Raw genomic sequence first — 20,253 nt, forward strand, 5'->3', positions numbered from 1 at the left:
ACGGATTATATAAAATAGAAAAATAATTTAGGAGAGATTAATAGAAAGTAAAAGCAAAAGCTATAGCTTGTGTAAGATAAAGGTAGTCAGAACTAGATAGGTAAACGAAGAGTGTGGCTGGAATGATTAGGCGACATTTTCGGGAACCTGGGAGTCGCCAGAATCGTCACTCCGGTAGTGCCGATAACCGCGTAGGCAGTAAGAAATGAGTTTTGAGCACTCTAGCTTACTGCTTGCTAGATTTTAGTGATATACATTTAAACTATTTTCCATTCTTAGAAATATATCGACCTGGACTGTTAAATTCGCGGACTCTTTAAAGGCTAGTTTGCCATAAGCTACGATAATCTCATAACTAGCCTTCTAACCCTGCTTATATAATCCTCGTGGCCCTAGCCATCATATCGTTTAGGGAAATACTTCGGAAATGCATAGATAAAATTAGTCTTTTTAGTGGAAAGCAGCTTAGTAAAGCCTTGTATTACAAATAACGTAGTTCCCAGCCGTTTCGGACACCTGGTCGTCTCGAACACCGCAAAACACCACACTAAATGGTGAATATAGATTTCTCTATATTTCAACCACCAGAGATTGATGCTGTCAGAATTTTAGTATGTGCATTTCTCTACGCATAGGAAGAACATATACAGTTTTGAGACCTTTAATATTATTATTTGAATGCCTTCCCATAAAATACCGCGTAGTTTTGACAATTGAGATTTAAACACGTATATCTCTGCCAACATTTCAAGCAATCTTCCTATACTGTGCTGATATATTAGAAATATGTCAACATATAGATGTTGTAGGGTCATGTGACGGAAGACCCACTACCCCTCATTACTTCTAGATCTATTAAGATTGATCTTCAACGATCTCGCATTGAATTGCCTACCTAGGCAGGAGACTATCTAACACTCCAATACTCTATCTTTTCTCATATGATCTTTTACCATGTTTCTAAGATATAAATACTGCCATGTTTCCTAGCTAAATTGAATCAAGTTTGACATCCCTTTTGATCGTCTCTTTTGATCGGTGTTTCTCTTCCGCAATCGTGGTTCTTCTACTAGAACGCACGACCTTTAGACTCATAATCTCTTGAGTAACGCGATTGTGGTGCTTTCACTAGTATGCACCGTCAAGATCCACGACTTTATGGCCACCGCCTAAAGTCCGACACTATATTAGAATGTTGCTAAGGCTAGACATTCCGAACAGTAACAACCTAGGTCACGAAAAATAAGTTATTATATATAGAACATGTCAAAGGCGCCGTTAATTAGGAAAGGAAAGCACACCAGAAGAGCTATACGAAAAGTATACAAGTTATATAACCTATAGGTCAACATGACTCTGTCAAAGACCAGGGAACAACGTAAGCAAAATTCAGCACTATTACTCCTATACTAACATTCAAGGCGTTGAGGAAACGCTATCCTTCAACCTTATATATCTAATAGGGTTGTCCTTAACCTAGAAGCTAAGAATAATACACACGTATTAATGTAATTAACTATAACAATTTCAAAGTCTTGGGATAATCAGTAGGGCCTATCTCATAGCTAGTCTTTCGCGTCGTGCGACTTCAAACAGTCATACATTTTATCTCTCTTTTTCTACGTCTTATCATTCAACTATACCTAAGGATAACTTTCCAAGGCCTTACCGATTATTAGCCAGATAAATTACCGAAATAGCTCTAATAATGTATTTTGCTATCTCTTAAATTCATAGTTTACGCGGGGAAGGGTAACCGTCATTGCCGAATTTTATCTTTTTGGGCCAATCTCGCCGATCTCCTAGGTTCAGATTAATAACCGTCGTATGAAAATTTGCGTTTCAAACATCCCGCAGAGGGGTTAAGTAGAAGTTTTCCCTTGTAGGAACCAGCTTTTTCCGTTACTTCCTAGGTAACTAGATCATAAGCGCTAACTTAAAAACGGAAAAGAGCTTCAGAAAAGCAAAACGGGAGTGAGCAGGTAAGGTCGGGTTTGAGGGTTTGGCGCTTATCCGGCAACAAATGTCATCCAATGCATTGAAATCCATCATCCTTGGAGACTTCAAATAGTCTCCAGAGATGGCGATACGCTTTCCAGCTGTACAATATCGCGGGAAGCAAAGGTAAAAGGAAGGTCCTGAAGCTCGGTACAGAGCATATAAAAGGAGGAAAAGTTACCCAACAGAAGAGATTCTGCAGCTAGTTTCATTTCTCCCTCACTTTACAAATCTATTTGCTAGCATCTGGATTGGTTCAGAACCTGATCATGTCTTCAATGTCTATACCGCCGAATATGCTAGTGTGCCAAATCATGAAGCCATTTATATCGAAACCAACCCCACCGCCCAGAGAAGCTCGGGCGAAGGGCGTCTCTATCATGTGACTGGAAATCTACTTCAAGGCATGAAATACGATCCCAGAGGCTCAATGGACCCAGAATTCTCCGCTTCGCATGTGCCAGGAACCAAAAGAAAAATTGAGACCATCGCAAATGAAGACTTGGCCAGATTCTAAACAGAGTGCTGTCAAGCAACTCCTGCGCCGCGCGCTCAATTGACTCTAGGTGGCAAGCAATTGTATCTGGGCACGCAGCTCTATCGCTGGGGAGACTGGCTCCGCGATGTCCAAAACCTAGCATTCGAAAAGTGTATTTCCAAACGCTGATTAGGTTAAGCCCAGTGCAAGGAATATTTACCGATTGAATTACCTAGTCATCCAATTAGGCCTACAGCTAGGGCTCCGCCTAGGCGTAGTGGATGCAGGGAGATTAGCCACAGGATTAATGTATGTAAAAATCGCTATATCTAGTTGAATTAATAGGTGTTGGTTGAGATAATCGATTTTGAAGTATTCTCATGGGGGTAGGTGACCCGGTCGGCCGTGAATTACGTTAACTCACATGTTATGTACCGTCACGTGATTACACGTGATGCCAACGGGAACCGACTAATCAGATAGAACCAAGCCTCAAGTTTGACAATGTATTACTGTACTCCGCTTCGCTCCATAACGTAATTCCTGGTTGATCTGCGCACCCCAAAATACATAGTAAATGCGATAAATTTATAAATTCATATCTTAACAACAATATTTTATGTTTACTTAAATATTAGGATGTATGATTTTCTTAGCCTGTAAAATAACATATTTTGGTTCTAAGCAATTGAAATGATTATTTCGATGGCGCCATAAAATACGGCGTAATTTTGACATACGGGATATAAATATATGTATCTCAATCAATACTTTAACCAATTTCCCTGTACTTCTCTACTAGGTTAGAAATACTATCTAGATTATATCCTTTTAATATCTTATAATCAATAGATACGGTTGTTGAGATATATAGTGGTAATTTATCGCATTTACTATGTGTTTTGGGGTGCGTAGGTCAACCGGGTGCGCAGGTTAACCGGGAATTGCGTTAGTTACTAAGTTAGTAAACTGGTTAAGGTCGGGGATAGGGAATTGTTACAGACACCACACGTTTTACTAGCCGCACCACAAATTATGTAATACTCCTATCACATAATCAATTTTGCCAAGGATCGTTACCATACATTACCACAGCAACTGCATTACTTACTACTCCAGTAACTACATTCTATCAACTATTACTATAAGAGCTTCTCTTTCTTCTTGTTATCTAGTTCTTCATCTGATTCTTCATGTGATTCATTTCATGTTATTTATATAGCCTATTATAACCTGTAGGAACGGATTGTATGGCCAATTTCTCCATAATTTGAACACTTCGACGGCGCTTTCTTCTTGGAGATCTTTCCTATTATTTGGGTGTTTCGGTATGATGTATCTTGGTTTGATTTCCTTGGTGGTGGCGGTGGTATAAGAGGATTAAGTATTAGCAGATACTCTGATAACTTATTACTAAGGCCTATCCTCCAAAATTAATGGATATCGCTTAGTGGAATCGGCTAATTTGTTAATAATAAGGTAGCGATTCGGTGGGTACATAGAAGGCCTATTGTCCTTGTGAATATATTAGTATAGTTAGATAAGGGGGCTTTAGGGGTAGCTCTTATAGCTATAGAAGCTTATTTATAGATCTGATAAAGCGAATAACGTGATATTCTCTTTGTAATATTCGAATAGAGAAAGTGTAAGTAGAAATTAAGCGTCTTTATCTGATCTTCTATAAGAGTAGATGTCGGACTCTAGGCGGTGACCATAAAGTCGTGGTTTATACACACAAGACGATAGGGTGCATAAGGATTGGTAAATACTCAATATAGTGTCTGAATACACGGTTATGAGTCTATCGGTCGTGCGCACTTCTATGAAGGAGAAGTACCACGATTGTGGAAGAGTACCACTGATCTAGAAGAGAGATCACAAAGGATGATAAAACTTGATTCAATTTAGTTAGGAAACATAGCAGTATTTATATCTTAGAAACATGGTAAAAGATCACATGAGAAAGCAAAGAGTATTAGAGTGTTAGATAGTCTCCTGCCTAGGTAGGTAATTCGGTGCGAGTATATAATTCAATGTAAGATCGTTGAGGATCAATCTGATAGATCTTTATAGAGAAGATCTAGACGTAGAGAGGGGTTATGTGAGTGGGTCCTTCGTCATGTGACCCCACAACATCCATATGTTGACAGTAGATAAAAGGTTATAGTGCTAAGCTTCTAATATAATATTAATTCGTTCAAAAATAAAAAGGATATTACCTGTTGATGCCCCTATATACTTTTTTAAAATAGTATAAGAGCCCTCTACTCGTGAGGTTACCTAATGTCAACATGTGGATGTTGTGGGGTCACATGACGAAGGACCCACTCATATAACCCCTCTCTACATATAGATCTTCTTCTATAAAGATCTAACAGATTGATCCTCAACGATATCGCATATGATTGCCTACCTAAGCAAGAGACTCTCAACACTCTGATTCTGTTGATTTATCATGTGATCTTTTACCATGTTTCTAAGATATAAATACTGCTATATTTCCTAACTAAATTGAATCAAGTTTTATCATCCTTTGTGATCTCTCTTCTAGATCAGTAGTACTCTTCCACAATCGTGGTACTTCTCCTTCATAGAAGTGCGCACGACCGATAGACCCATAACCGTGTATTCAGACACTATATTGAGTATTTACTAATCCTTATGCACACTATCGTCTTATATGTATAACCACGACTTTATAGTCACCGCCTAGAGTCCGACAGTTATGAGCCCGACGCCTCTGCTCTAACCACTTAACCAATTCAATTCAATCTTCCTTTACTTTACTCTCACTATCGCTTTACTTCCCACACAGAAGCGATGGATTCAACCACGCAACAAGCCACCTGGCTTCACTACCCACTAAAATCTCACGCACACTGGGCTCCATGGATCACTGCGGTCAAAGACCACGCACTAGCTAATAATGTGTGGAAATATGCCGATCCGGACCAATCCGCACCGATTACCCCGCCTCAGGAACCAGTTAAACCATAGATATCTGATGTGATCAGAAACCCTACCAACACATACACATCTAATCTTCCTGAACAGCCACTCAGGCTCATCGACCTTACGTCTGACCAATTAGCTATCTATAAGATACTACTAAGTGAATACGAATCGTCAAGATCAGACTACTTTCGCTACCTACGATCCATTGAATCTCTCAAGCAAGGTATTCGATCCTCTCTCACACCAGAAGGACGTCAAATCGTCAATAGCCTATCAGCACACGAAGCTATAGTTAAACTACGTGCTACCTTTGCCCTATCCGACTAATCGAAGAATCGTCAAATCCTACGCGATTGGGATGAGCTAAAACGACAAGCTCCACCAACTAAATTATCTTAACTACCTATATAGGGTCAAAAGTGGCTAATTAGCCAATCGGAAGGCGAGAAAGCAGCAATTGCCTACTTCCAAGATCCTCTTTCTCCAGTATACGATTTCCTAGAGACTATCCAACCTAGTAACCAGGGCTTCTACACCTTCTGGTACAATACAATCCTACAGGGTCTAAAGAGACCTACCCTGACCGAACTGGTTAATCAATTCGTCGATCAATACCGACCGCCTACCATAACCAGCAGTGGTAGAAGACGACCTATCGCACATACGACCTACCAAGGACGTCAACCTGACGAATCAGACGAAGAAGGACCTACACAATCAACCAGAAGAAGGAAGTGCCCTTGTGGGGGTATACCTAACTCTGGTAACCACGATTTTGAGACGTGTCGCTATGTGAATCCTAAGGCAAGACCTAGGGGGTGGCAACCTGACCCAGAGGTCCAAGAGCGATTTGAAAAGCGATGCGATGAATCTAGAGGATTCAAGATAGCCTACCAACGTGCAATTCGACGTTACCAACCGGCTAATTCAACTAATTCGACCAATTCGACTAATTCGACCAATTCGGCCAATTCAACTGCTAGAGACGCTTTCTCTACCTATATACCAAAACAACAGGTCGAGACTCTCTTTCGAGAGGAAGATGGTGTTGCGATGAGCACAATCAGGATTCCTACCAAGAAGAACGACACCTAGTGCTATGATACCGGAGCATCAATTCATGTCACGAATAATAGGGACCTACTGTCAAACTATAGGCCCGTTGTGTCCTCTGTCATGGTTGGAAACACCGAAACCACTATCCTTGGTTATGGTGAACTGTCCGTCAAACCATCAGAATCTCTTGATGGAACCACTTTCCCTTTGAAACAAGTTGCCTATTGTCCTGGATTCCACATCAACCTAATCTCTGCAGAGAGAGCTGCTAGCGCAGGCATCTATCTGAATAGCAAGGATTGCCTACTAGAAGAGAAGGACGGAAGACCTATCTGCAAGCTTAACGCGAAATCAGGCATCTACCTAATTCGATGGGACAATTTAACCACTAACCGACCTACTGCCAACCACGCTTATGTTTCATCTACCTCTCACTTATCTCTTACTTCTGTCTCACACGATCAAGTTGCACCTATCACTGAGCAATTTAGCAAGGTTGCCCTATCTTCACACACCAAGAAGCACCTAGATGGGACAATCGACCTATGGCATAGACGACTAGGACACGTTAGCAAGGACGTCCTATCTCATCTACCAGAGCACTCATCAGGCATCACCATCAAAGATATATCTTCGCCTATCAACCACTGCGAGACATACAAACTGGCTAATTCGCATCGTCAAATCTCTCGACGACCTATGCAGTACAATCGCCCTTTCGAATCTCTGCATTGGGATCTTATACACTTCGAACCATCCTTAGGCAGAACGACCTACCTATCTCACTCTGTGGACCCTATCACTAAATACCAACTAGCAGAAGATCTATCTACCAAGACCGATTCGACCCAATCTCTCTGCGACCAGATCGATTTCGTACAACACCAATTCAACCTACGCGTCCTCACTATCCATTCAGATGACGAGAGATCTCTATCTAAATTCTTCGATCAAGAAGCACAATCACGTGGTATCTATCTAGAAACCACACCGCCCTACCAACCTGACCAAAACGGCTACGCTGAGCGTTATGGCGCATTGATTTCAAAGATGGCTAGGCAGATGATTATCGATTCAAACCTACCAAGCTATCTCTGGCATGAAGCAGCTAGAACTGCCGTCTATATTCAAAACCGCCTACCTCACCGCACACTAGATTGGCAATCCCCACACGAAGCGCTTGCTACCTACCTCGGTGAAAACGTACCACATTGGCTACAGGCAAAGCCAGATCTCTCACACATTCGAATCTTTGGATGTAAAGCTTATGTACGCATTACTAAGCTACCTAGACTAGCTAAGCTAGCACCACGTGCTGCTATTGGCTATCTAGTAGGTTATGAAGCCTATAACATCTGGCGCATCTGGATACCTACCAAACGACGTGTAATTCGTGCACGAGACGTCCAATTCAACGAGGAAGAATCCTACAATCCTTCGCTACCCAACCAACGCATCCAAATCTATGAGGAAACCAATCTATCTCAACAGATTGATACCCTTGACGAGGAGGAGATCAATCAAATCCTCGAAAATATAGATATCCCATTCAACCTCAACCAACCGGTGCAGCAAGATCTCGGGGGTGGAAGTAGTAGTAGTCCTACTATCAACATCGATCATACCACACCTATACCAACAGACGAGATCCTAACAGACGAAATCCTCGGAGATCAACCAATCACACCACCGCTCGACCCAAAATCAGACGAATCGATGAGTTCTAGCCAATCAGAACCAGAGGATATAGTCCCTTTCGTCTTAATTGACAACACAAACTTCGACCCTTCTAGATATGAACCTCTTCATATACCAACTAAACGCCCACGTTCTGACTCTGACACCGATAACGAAAGTGAGAGAAAACGCCCTCACGTATCCCTCACAACCTATATCCAAGCTTTCTCATCCAATCAACATCAACAACCAAAGATTGCGATCTCATCAATTCCTCCGCCACCACCTAGCTACCACCAATTAGCTAGTCATCCTTTCGAAAGCCAATTCCGACAAGCTATGCGAATCGAATTCAATAAGCTTCTGGACATGCATGCATTCGAACCTATCAACAAAGACCTCATCAGCTTTACACACCAATCGAATTGCAAAGGTCTAAACCAATCGGATTGCCCACGCCACCAGCTCATACCAATGAGATGGGTCTTTGCCTATAAATCTGACGAATCAGGATACCTCACACGCTTCAAAGCGCGTCTATGCGTACGCGGAGATACACAGACACCAGACGAACTAGAAGACCCACGTACTTGTACGCTTACTGCTAGGACCTTTCGCACGCTTATAGCAATCATCACGCATTTTGACCTAGAGACCTTTCAGATGGATGCCGTCAACGCTTTCCTAAACAGTGATCTTAAAGAGGAAGTGTACTGCCGATACCCACCAGGACTAGGACGAAAGTCAATGGTCCTACGCCTACATAAGGCAGTATATGGTCTTCGAATCGCTGGTAAGAGATGGGAAGACGACGTGAAAGAAATGCTTCTCTCACTAGGCTTCAAAAGCTGTCCTGAAGACCCTGCGCTTTACACTGATAATCGCATGGTTATTATGGTGTTTGTTGACGATTTCCTGGCCGCCTACCACCGAAATGAGAGCTTGCACGCTCAACAGATAAAGTAGCTTCTCTCACAACGCTTTGAGATGAAGGACTGTGGTAAACTTACCCAATTCATCGGTATTCGAATTATACGCGACCGACAGCGACGAAAGACCTGGCTAAACCAATCAGCCTACATTGAAAAGATCGCTGCTAAATTCAACCTCCTAGGCAGGAAACCGCCTAATACACCACTAGTTAGCAATCAACGTCTTGACCCTATCGTTTCTGGTCAAATCGACCAATCAACCGTTAAACTATACCAACAGAAGTGTGGTTCAACCCTTTTCCCTGCTGTATGGACCAGACCAGACACCGCTTTCGCCAATCAGCTACTAGCTAAATCTCTCACACGCTACGATGAGAAGCACCTAGCTGCTGTTGACCACCTGATTTCCTACCTATACGGGACGAAAGACCTAGCTATCTGCTTTGGTGGCAGCCAATCAGATTGCCAGATCTTCACTGCTTCGTCTGATGCAAGCTTTGCCGATCATCTTGATAGGAAGTCATCAGAAGGTTTCATCTTCTCATTATTTGGTGGTCCAATCGAGTGGAAATCTCGCAGGCAGAAGACGATAACCACATCTACCACAGAAGCTGAATTGCTAGCTATCTCACACGCAGCTAAGCAGCTATACTGGGTTAAACGGCTATTCGAATTCATCGAATTCAACACTCAACAGCAAGAAGTGTTGAATTGCGATAACAAGCAAACCGTTAACCTATTGAATCGCGAGAAATCAGTATTTCAGACCAAACTTCGTCACGTGGATATCAACCGCCTATGGATTCGTCAAGAGGTACAGGCAAAGCGCCTATCTGTCCAATGGGTAAAGACCACCGACATGCCCGCAGACGGTCTTACTAAGTGCCTACCTAGGCGGAAGCATATCGAATTCATCAAACAACTAGGCATGGAGATACCACCTCCTAGCTAGTCATTCTCTTTTCTCTCATTCAGTTCTCACTTTGCTCTCATTCTTATCACACATCGAGAACTAAGGGGGTGTGTCAACATGTGGATGTTGTGGGGTCACATGACGAAGGACCCACTTATATAACCCCTCTCTACATATAGATCTTCTTCTATAAAGATCTAACAGATTGATCCTCAACGATCTCGCATATGATTGCCTACCTAAGCAAGAGACTCTCAACACTCTGATTCTGTTGATTTATCATGTGATCTTTTGCTATGTTTCTTGTGATATAAATACTGCTATGTTACCTAGTTAAATCGAATCAAGTTTATCATTCCTTTTGATCTCTCTTCTAGATCGGTGGTACTCTTCCACAATCGTGGTATTTCTCCTTTATAGAAGTACGCACGACCGATAGACTCATAACCGTGTATTCAGACACTATATTGAGTATTTACCAATCCTTATGCACACTATCGTCTTATGTGTATAACCACGACTTTATGGTCACCGCCTAGAGTCCGACACTATCTCTATTAGAACGAATAGTAGTGATAGCATAACCATGAGATAATGTATGCTGCTGTATAGAAGTAAGCAGTTGCTCTCTAGTCTCAAAGACTTGTTCAATTGGTGGCTCCATGATTAGATGAAGAATTAGATGAAGAACTAGATAACAAGAAGAAAGAGAAGCTCTTATAGTAATAGTTGATAGAATGTAGTTGCTGGAGTAGTAAGTAATGCAGTTGCTGTGGTAATGTATGGTAACGATCCTTGGCAAAATTGATTATGTGATGGGAGTATTACATAATTTGTGGTGCGGCTAGTAAAACGTGTGGTGTCTGTAACAATTCCCTCGGGGACAGTGGTGATGACATAAGGTGAGTCTGGCCGATGGAACCCGAGACATCAGGAGTACACCGCCTTCCATTTTCAGCCATCATTACCCTGCCGTTCACGCGTTTCGAATCACGTGATAACGCGAAGTGTCACGCGTGGCACCAGCCAACAGCTTCCATTCGGTGTGGAGATGATGCTAGACGCTGGTCACTTCTCTTACTTTTGAAGTCACTGGAGGAGAAAACTCATTCAATTTTGCTGGGTTCTGGTCCTTTCAACAATCTGAGGTGGATGAGTCACCCCCTGAGTCGATCAGGCATCATGTCGACCAGTCGTGAGTGACCCTGCACCCGAGTCGTCGTTTCTCCAATCTCCATGTTCAAAGAGCTGACCATTCTCCATAGCGGAAACCATTCGCATCCTGGTCTCAACTGACAACCATGTTGGGTACAACGAGCGGGATCCTATTCGTGGAGATGACAGCTGGAAGAGCTTCCACGAGGTCATGTGTCTGGCCAGGGAACGCGATGTCGATATGGTCTTGCTCGCCGGCGACCTCTTTCATGAGAACAAGCCGTCTCGCAAATCCATGTACCAGGTGATGCGCTCGATCCGGATGAACTGTTTCGGCGACAAACCCTGCGAGTTGGAGATGCTCAGCGATGCCAGCGAGACCTTTCAAGGTGCATTCAATCATGTCAACTATGAGGACCTTGACATGAATATTGCCATCCCAATCTTTTCCATTCATGGAAACCACGATGACCCCTCGGGTGAAGGTCACCTAGCTGCGTTGGATCTTTTGCAGGTCTCGGGCTTACTCAACTACTACGGGCGAACTCCCGAGTCAGACAATATCGAAATTAAACCTGTCTTACTGCAAAAAGGCCGCACCAAATTAGCTCTCTACGGCATGAGCAATGTACGTGATGAGCGCTTGTTCCGCACTTTTCGGGACGGCAAAGTCAAATTCTTCCAGCCGTCTGTGCAAAAGAGCGACTGGTTTAATTTGATGTCCGTGCATCAGAACCACCACGCATACACCGAGACTGGCTATTTGCCAGAAAATTTTCTACCCGAGTTCATGGACTTGGTCGTCTGGGGTCACGAACACGAGTGTTTGATCAACCCAAAGCTCAATCCAGAGACCAAGTTTCACGTCATGCAGCCCGGTTCTTCAGTTGCGACCTCGCTGGTCCCCGGTGAGGCTGTGACAAAACAAGTGGCTATAGTGAGTATCACTGGCCGCGAATTCAAGTGTGAGCCTATTCGATTGAAATCAGTCCGTCCTTTCGTCATGCGAGAAATTGTTTTGTCGGAAGAGAAGGGCGCACAAAAATTTGCTCGGAAGGAGGGCAATCGGACAGAAGTGACCCGATTTCTGATGTCAATCGTTGAGGAATTGATTGAAGAGGCCAATGCGGAATGGCGTGAAACCCAAGGTGTCCAGAACGAAGAAGATGAAGATGACGACGAAGAGCCTCGCGAACCGCCTCTACCCTTGGTACGGCTTCGTGTCGAGATATCTACACCCGAGGGTGGAACTTTTGAGTGTGAGAATCCGCAGCGATTTTCAAATCGATTTGTGGGCAAGGTCGCAAACGTTAATGACGTTGTGCAATTCCATCGAAAGAAGAAGAGCGCTTCTTCTCGAAAGACTGATACCGCAGTTGATGAAGCTGCAGCTTCGCGCCTAGCTGCGTTGGATACTGTTAAGGTTGAGCAGCTAGTCCGGGAATACCTCGCATCGCAATCTTTGAGCATCCTTCCACAGAACTCCTTCGGCGATGCCGTGGCTCAATTCATTGACAAAGACGATAAGCATGCAATGGAAATGTTTGTCAACGACTCCCTCGAGGGTCAAGTTAAGCACCTGATGAGCCTGGACCGAGATGAAGATGATGTGGATGACGAAGAACGAGCCCATAGCTCTCTTGTCAACGCCATGGAGAAATACCGCACCCAGATGGAAGACATGTTTAACAAGGGAGTGAAGAAACGCACTCGGGGCAAGAAACGATTCAAGCCAAAGCCAGACGGTTGGGATACCGAGTTTGATGGTGAATGGGAGGATCAACCCGGTGCTCTTATTCATTCCGATAACGAGGGTGGAGACCCTGCGGAAGAAGAGGCTGGGGAAGATGGCTCAGCACCTGCACGCAGGGTCACCACCACTACTACCACAGTCTCTGCTCGAGGCCGGGGTCGAGGGAGGGGGGGGTCGCGGAGCTGCTGCTACTTCTCGGGCCACAGCAACGAAGACTACTACTTCAACTAAGGGACGCAAAAAGAAAGCCATCTCGGAAGATGAATCGGAGGATGTCATCATGCTGGATGACAATGACGATGACGAGGTGAACGCCAATATCATATCTGAAGACGATGATGACTCGCAGGCCTTGTTCGTGAAGCAACCTCGTGCCGCAACTGCTTCAAGAGGACGCAAATCCACGACCACGACGTCAACTCGAGGTCGTGGCAGTCGTGCGGCCGCTTCGCCAGCCCCGTCATCGGCTACTGTTGGCGGTACTGCTTCACGCCGAGGCACTACTCGAGGTGTCAAACCAACTCAGACGACCCTTGATTTCACTGCCTCCCAAGCTAGCTCGGCGCGTTCAACACGGGCCTCTCGCACAACTCGTAACGTCAGTGTCATTAGCGATGGCATTGACGACGACGATGATGACGACGATGCCTTTGAACCAATGAGTACTTCTACCTCACGCCGGCGGCGGTGATTTTCGTTCAAGGGCGAGGTCTTCTTTGAATTGCATTCAAGGTGTTCATGGAGCGCACTATTTTCTTGGTTCTCGAATTTGCAGAGCAAAAGGCACAATTATTCCATGTGTGCTTAACGAATCCATATCATTATTCCTAAGAGATTCGCACTCTCGGCACTAGAACAAACGCTGGCCGATTTAGTAGACTTTTGTTGCACATTTAGAGAATCTACCCGGCTCTTGATTACAAGGCTTAGTGCTATCGCTGTTAATAAATAATTCAATTGAAGCTGTCGCCGCGGATAACCGTGGGACGAACATAATACAACAAGGAAGCCAATGCCAGCAACAACCAATGCCGATAATTTTACTGACTTGCTCCTTGCGCAATTTGAAACGCTTAAAGTGTAACTTTCTGTGTAAGCAGCTGTTCTTCTCTTTGTACCGCTGTTCATATCAGATGGTGATCCCGTTGTGTAACCCCGCAATTCATTCGAGCCGAGCTGCCTCGGCCTCCCCCTTCCCCAGAAATCTCCCCACACGCCGCATTCACCACACCTAAAATGTTACTTCGGCCATTCCAACGCCTATCCCCAGGCTAATCACATTCAAACCATAATGGCATTCACCGGTCGACCTATTCGCATTGCAGGTACGTCAATTTACTCACAATTCAAACCATCATCGATCGCTGAGAGTATAATCCAGGTGCATCGGGCTCTGCTTCAGACCGTCGCCATGCTATTGCTGAATTTGCACGGCATTACCCGACGGACCCCGTCGATGTGATTATCGCGGATTTCATGAGCGAGTTCAATATGGCTACCGCTGCTGGTCGGCGTGTGGACCAGGGAACTATCGCTGATGGCGCTGCTGCCGGGGCACCGCCGGCTTATGACCTTTCGTTTTTGGAGGCGTTAGAACCGGCGTTGGAGGATTTGGCCAAGTATGGGATTAAATTGACTGTCAATGCTGGTGTCACGGATACGAAGGGGTTGTATGAGGTTGTTATGAAAATGGTACAGGCAAAGGGGTTGGATTTGAAGGTTAGTTTTCAATCACGCTTTCTGGATATCTGGATACTGATGCTTTTGTGGTTATAGGTTGCCTGGGTTTCTGGTGATGAAGTACTACCGGCCATTCAACAGTCTCTTACCGGCGGAAAGTCTGAATTCCGCAATATTTACACGGGCGAGAAATTAGCCGACTGGTCCTTTGAACCCATCTATGCCCAGTGTTATCTAGGCGGGCTGGGAATTGCAGCAGCCTTGGCCGAGGGTGCAGACATCGTCCTTTGCGGTCGAGTTTCAGATGCCTCCCCCGTAATTGGTGCCGCCTATTGGTATCACGGCTGGCAGCGTCATGAACTGGATAAATTGGCCAATGCATTCGTTGCTGGCCATTTGATCGAGTGCAGTAACTATGTCTGCGGTGGCAACTTTACCGGTTTCAAAGAACTGGAGCATGGCGGTGATGGCTGGGCTAATATTGGCTATCCCATCGCTGAGATCTCTGCCGAGGGTGATGTTGTCATTACCAAACAAGCGCATTCTACTGGTGGTGCTGTCACGGTTGATACGTGCACCTCACAGTTACTGTACGAGATCCAAGGACCTTGGTACTACAACTCCGATGTCACTGCTGTCCTGGATGGTATCCATTTCGAACAGAGGGGTATCAATCGAGTCGCCGTGCATGGCGTTCGCTCTGGGGCTCCGCCTCCAACCACCAAGGTAGGCATCACAGCCCGTGGTGGATTCCAGGCCGAAGCATGGTGGTTCTTGACCGGATTGGATATCGAGGCAAAGGCACGCATGTTGGAAGTACAGATCCGTCACCTTCTTGCTCCATTCTCTGATCGTTACACTTCCTTGAAGTTTGACCTGCTGGGCTCTTCATTATCAGATGCACCTGACCAAAACCGTGCTACTGCGCCCTTCCGGATCGTAGTGCAAGCAAAGCGGGCAGAGGACCTTGCACCTACGCGGTTCTTAAAGCCTATTACCGATAATATTATGCAGGGCTACCCCGGAGCTACTTTCCACTTGGATCTACGTCAGGGATTCCCGCGGGCTATCTTCGAGTATTATGTGACGTTGTTGCCTCAGAGTGCCGTTCAGCATCGGGTCCATTTGCCCTGGAAGCCTACGGCCAAGACGCAAGTCCTTGATATCGCCCCTCCACCAGTGACCAAGACGTATCCGGCTCAACAACCATCGCAGGCAGTCACTAGTAATGACAATCCGGTGAACATCAAGAATGACTTTGGCCCCACCGTCCGAGGTCCCCTCGGATGGATTGTGCACGCCCGCTCCGGTGACAAAGGATCGGATGCGAACTGTGGCTTCTGGGTTCGACACCGCGACGAGTATCTATGGCTGAGATCATTACTCTCGGTTGATACAGCCCGTCAGCTCTTGGGAGGTAGCCATCCTGGCATGGAGATTGATCGATTCGAGCTACCGGGTCTTCAGGCTGTGCATTTCTTGTTTAAGAACCACCTAGATCGCGGAGTTGGGGTTACCACGACGGTAGACTTTTTGGGGAAGAACGTGGCGGAATACTTGCGGAGCCGACATGTCGATCTTCCCGTGCGGTTCTTGAATCGGGGGAAGCTTTAGTATGGGAGATGTGGATATTATACATCGTATAAGTACTGTAGAATCTGCGGAGTAACGTTACGGGCCATTGTTAATTGAGCAGATCTTCGAATTGCCAAGCGACTCATCCCTCTCGGAGATTTCGGATTCGTTGGTTATTGCTCTTATTCCTTTACTGTTTTAGGCTTTGGTCTTTCCGAGGCTGGGTTCTTTAGGGCGGATTGGGTCTTCCGCTTCCGCGTTGACTCGCATCGTGTAGTACATACACTAGGTAGGCTGTTCATCTCAGCTAAGCACGATCGGAAAGATGAGTGATCATTGTCAGATGATTAAACTTTCAGCGCAGCCGGGCATTTTTGAACATTTGATACTGTAATCGAATAAGCTGCTCGCAGACTACCCCAATAGGCCATTAAACAGAGTGGGTCAGGTGATTTTACTCGGCCGATTTGTTCCAACGGCGTGGGTCTCGAGTCTCGTAGAAATCCCAACGAGCTCCATTTGTTGGAGAAATAATTCATACGTGCTTGGATTCAAGAAGAGTTACGATGATATTCCACTAAGAATGGCTAACAAGGTTAAAAATGAGTATCGTTGGCTACTACTAAAGAACTAAAATAGAACTCCGTCAGAGAGGGTAGTAGCTTATTTTGAGCGGCTAGATAGCGTGAGGGGCATCTTTTACTACTTCAGGAAGGATACTGGATAGGGAATGATGAAACCATTAGGGTGCTTTGTAGCTCCGCCAATTTCGTCTACTTTAACCTTGATGGTACTACTATTTTGTTCTACATCTTAAAGTGCTCCGAGTTTGAAGTCAATAATTTCTGTAGATAGAATACAAGTCTACATTCTAGGAGCTCTATCAACTCCGAAACTTCCTCATTATTCTCTCCGTTCTCTCCGCAGCTCCTTCCATAGCAACCGTTCCCCTCCGCAGGTAACCGGGGAGACATTCGTCCGTTTCGGCGAGTTAACCTCGAGGGTGATGCACCGACGAGATCCACAATTTGCCCCGCCATGCCTAGTCCCGCCCCTTGGGCCGAGTTTCGTCGCGTTTCGGTGGTCTTCATTATTATTAGGACTACTGCTTAGACTAGGTTCATCAGGACTGGTAAGGTTTACCCTGATGCAGCAAAACTTGCGCCTGCAGGAGAGGGGCAAAGGCTGACATTGGTCGGTTCCCCAGAGATCCTCGGCACCGCCTTGAATGAAACGAGGAAATGAAGCCGCGGAAAGTAACAGGCTAGATTACTCTGCTTGATAATCGATAAAATGGTGCAGGATAAGCTGACTGCTGGTGGTGTATAGTCTGTATAGGTGTAGCTTTGTTGTAACTCCGTTAAAAGCGGGTGCATAATTCTAAGGATGTCATCCCTCGGTCCAACTCAAAGCGAAACAAGGGCCGAACCGCCAAGAGGAGGGGAGCAGGAGCAGCAAGCAGTTAGCTTGTTAGTTAAGTTAGTTAACTTATTATTTTATTATTACTAAGTACTGTGTTAGCAACGAGCTAAACAGCCCAGACCTGCACGATACGCGGATCCGCCACTTCTTGCAGTGCGGACCCGCACGCATACGAGGTAATTACACGAGTGTACGGTAATTACCTAAACTCATCTACTCCAAAAGTGGGGTAAATACATCATTACTGTTGTACCGTTACCAAACTCCCCCCTCGGGAGCAATTAAGGAAACCCCGCAATTGAAGAGCATCGCAACCAAACATTTTCTCGTAAACGAACAAGTTTCCGGGAGGTTCCCAGTATATAAACCCCTCGCCCCCTCATCTCCCGGTGCTTTTCCCCTTTCCCCTTTCTATACTTCGTTTTGTGATACCCTTTTCTTGTTTTTTCCCCAAACACTCGCAACCATGGCCCTCTCCACTACCATCAAGACTCCCAACGTCACCTACGAGCAGCCTCTCGGCCTGTACGTTATTTATTCCTCTTTTCTACGTGGCTTCTTAGCTATCAATCTCTCCGAGTCAATACAAAGCTTCTTAACTAACCTCCTCTCTTTCTAGGTTCATCAACAACGAGTTCGTCAAGAGTGTCGAGGGCAAGACCTTCGAGACCATCAACCCCTCCGACGAAAAGGTCATCACCTCCGTCTACGAGGCCACCGAGCAGGATGTCGACATCGCCGTCAAGGCCGCTCGCACCGCCTTCGAGGGTGAATGGCACAACGTGACCCCCTCCAACCGTGGCCGTATGCTCACCAAGCTGGCCGATCTGTTCGAGCGTGATATCGAGATCCTCGCCTCCATCGAGTCCCTCGACAATGGCAAGGCCATCACCATGGCCAAGGGTGACGTTACCAATGCCGCCGGCTGCCTGCGCTACTACGGTGGCTGGGCCGACAAGATCACCGGTCAGACTATCGACACCAACACCGAGACTCTCTCCTACACCCGTCACGAGCCCGTCGGTGTCTGCGGTCAGATCATCCCCTGGAACTTCCCCATTCTCATGTGGGCCTGGAAGATTGGCCCTGCCATTGCTGCCGGTAACACCGTCATCATCAAGACCGCCGAGCAGACCCCTCTCTCCGGTCTGTACGCTTCCAAGCTCATCGTCGAGGCCGGCTTCCCTCCCGGTGTCATCAACGTCATCTCCGGTTTCGGTCGCACCGCCGGTGCTGCCATCTCCTCTCACATGGACATTGACAAGGTCGCCTTCACCGGCTCTACCCTTGTTGGCCGTATGATCCTCCAGGCTGCTGCCAAGTCCAACCTGAAGAAGGTCACCCTCGAGCTCGGTGGCAAGTCCCCCAACATTGTCTTCGACGATGCCGACATTGACAACGCCATCTCTTGGTCCAACTTTGGTATCTTCTACAACCACGGCCAGTGCTGCTGTGCCGGTTCTCGCCTGCTGGTCCAGGAGGGTATCTACGACAAGTTCGTTGAGCGCTTCAAGGAGCGTGCCGCCAAGAACCAGCTCGGTAACCCCTTCGCTCAGGATACCTTCCAGGGTCCTCAGGTCTCTCAGCTCCAGTTCGACCGTATCATGGAGTACATTGAGCACGGCAAGAACGAGGGTGCTACCGTTGCTCTCGGCGGTGAGCGCCACGGCACTGAGGGTTACTTCATCCAGCCTACCGTCTTCACCGACGTTACTCCCGACATGAAGATTGCCCAGGAGGAGATCTTCGGACCCGTTATTGCCGTCACCAAGTTCAAGGATGAGGCTGAGGCTATTAAGATTGGCAACAGCACCAGCTACGGTATGTTCTTCAATAACACACATCACCCTATAGTATACATACTAACTTTCTCTTCTTCTATAGGTCTCGCCGCTGCCGTCCACACCAAGAACGTCAACACCGCCATCCGTGTCTCCAACGCCCTCAAGGCCGGTACCGTCTGGGTCAACAACTACAACATGATCTCCTACCAGGCTCCCTTCGGTGGCTTCAAGACCTCTGGTCTGGGCCGTGAGCTCGGCTCTTACGCTCTGGAGAACTACACTCAGGTCAAGACCGTTCACTACCGCCTGGGTGACGCTCTGTTCGCTTAAAAGGGATACAACCCCCCTTGAGAGTGAATGAAGTGATGAAGATATGAATACTATTTTCTGTTATTTCTTTTTCTTTTCAATCTTTTTTTCTGAATGTATATAACCAAAATTGCAACCCAGGGGTTTCCACACTCGATACTGTATTGTCATTGTCCTTGTATTTCGTGCATCTTTTAGTTCTGACGGTGGCTTGGTGGCGGGGTAAATTTGGCGGGGCTCGCAAACGCGTCACGCCTCTGGTCCCTTGTTCATCGTCCCTGTGGAAAAAAGAAAATTACATAGATAACTGGGTAGTCTTCGGTATATCACGACACGAGCGAGAACACGGCGGTTTCGCCGTGTGTCAACCTTGGTTCTCGGATGCTTCGGACGAGAAATACGTAGGCGTGGCGTATTCGTACGCTGAAGTCGTGAGATCGCGGGTCCGGGTGAATTGAATCCGCTCGGGCGAAGATACACCGAGTGACGATGGAGACACGCGAGTCAACCAGGGTCCATCAAGCCAGAGACAGAACAGATTATTTACAAAGGAATAGTTATACGAG

The 20,253-nt window shown here is 46.1% G+C and overlaps 3 protein-coding genes across 3 annotated transcripts; all 3 read left to right on the top strand.

Moving 5' to 3' along the window:
* Positions 1–11,191: 11,191 nt before the first annotated feature.
* N7496_007584 (MRX complex nuclease subunit) lies at positions 11,192–13,608 on the top strand (the record flags this gene model as incomplete). The annotated part of the gene is made up of 3 exons (XM_056700513.1): positions 11,192–11,204; positions 11,275–13,074; positions 13,124–13,608. 3 exons carry the CDS (start codon positions 11,192–11,194, stop codon positions 13,606–13,608), a joined length of 2,298 nt encoding a protein of 765 aa, XP_056555926.1.
* Positions 13,609–14,208: 600 nt separating this feature from the next.
* N7496_007585 (acyclic terpene utilization AtuA family protein) lies at positions 14,209–16,211 on the top strand (the record flags this gene model as incomplete). Its single annotated transcript, XM_056700514.1, has 3 exons — positions 14,209–14,242; positions 14,299–14,636; positions 14,694–16,211. The coding sequence occupies 3 exons, from the start codon at positions 14,209–14,211 to the stop codon at positions 16,209–16,211; spliced, it is 1,890 nt and encodes a 629-aa protein (XP_056555927.1).
* A 1,849-nt stretch (positions 16,212–18,060) lies between these two features.
* N7496_007586 (Aldehyde dehydrogenase) lies at positions 18,061–19,708 on the top strand (the record flags this gene model as incomplete). The annotated part of the gene is made up of 3 exons (XM_056700515.1): positions 18,061–18,119; positions 18,214–19,415; positions 19,479–19,708. 3 exons carry the CDS (start codon positions 18,061–18,063, stop codon positions 19,706–19,708), a joined length of 1,491 nt encoding a protein of 496 aa, XP_056555928.1.
* Between the last annotated feature and the right edge of the window lie 545 nt (positions 19,709–20,253).

Source organism: Penicillium cataractarum (genome assembly GCF_028827025.1).
Source record: "Penicillium cataractarum strain IBT 29864 chromosome Unknown utg000005l, whole genome shotgun sequence".
Lineage (NCBI taxonomy): Eukaryota > Fungi > Ascomycota > Eurotiomycetes > Eurotiales > Aspergillaceae > Penicillium > Penicillium cataractarum.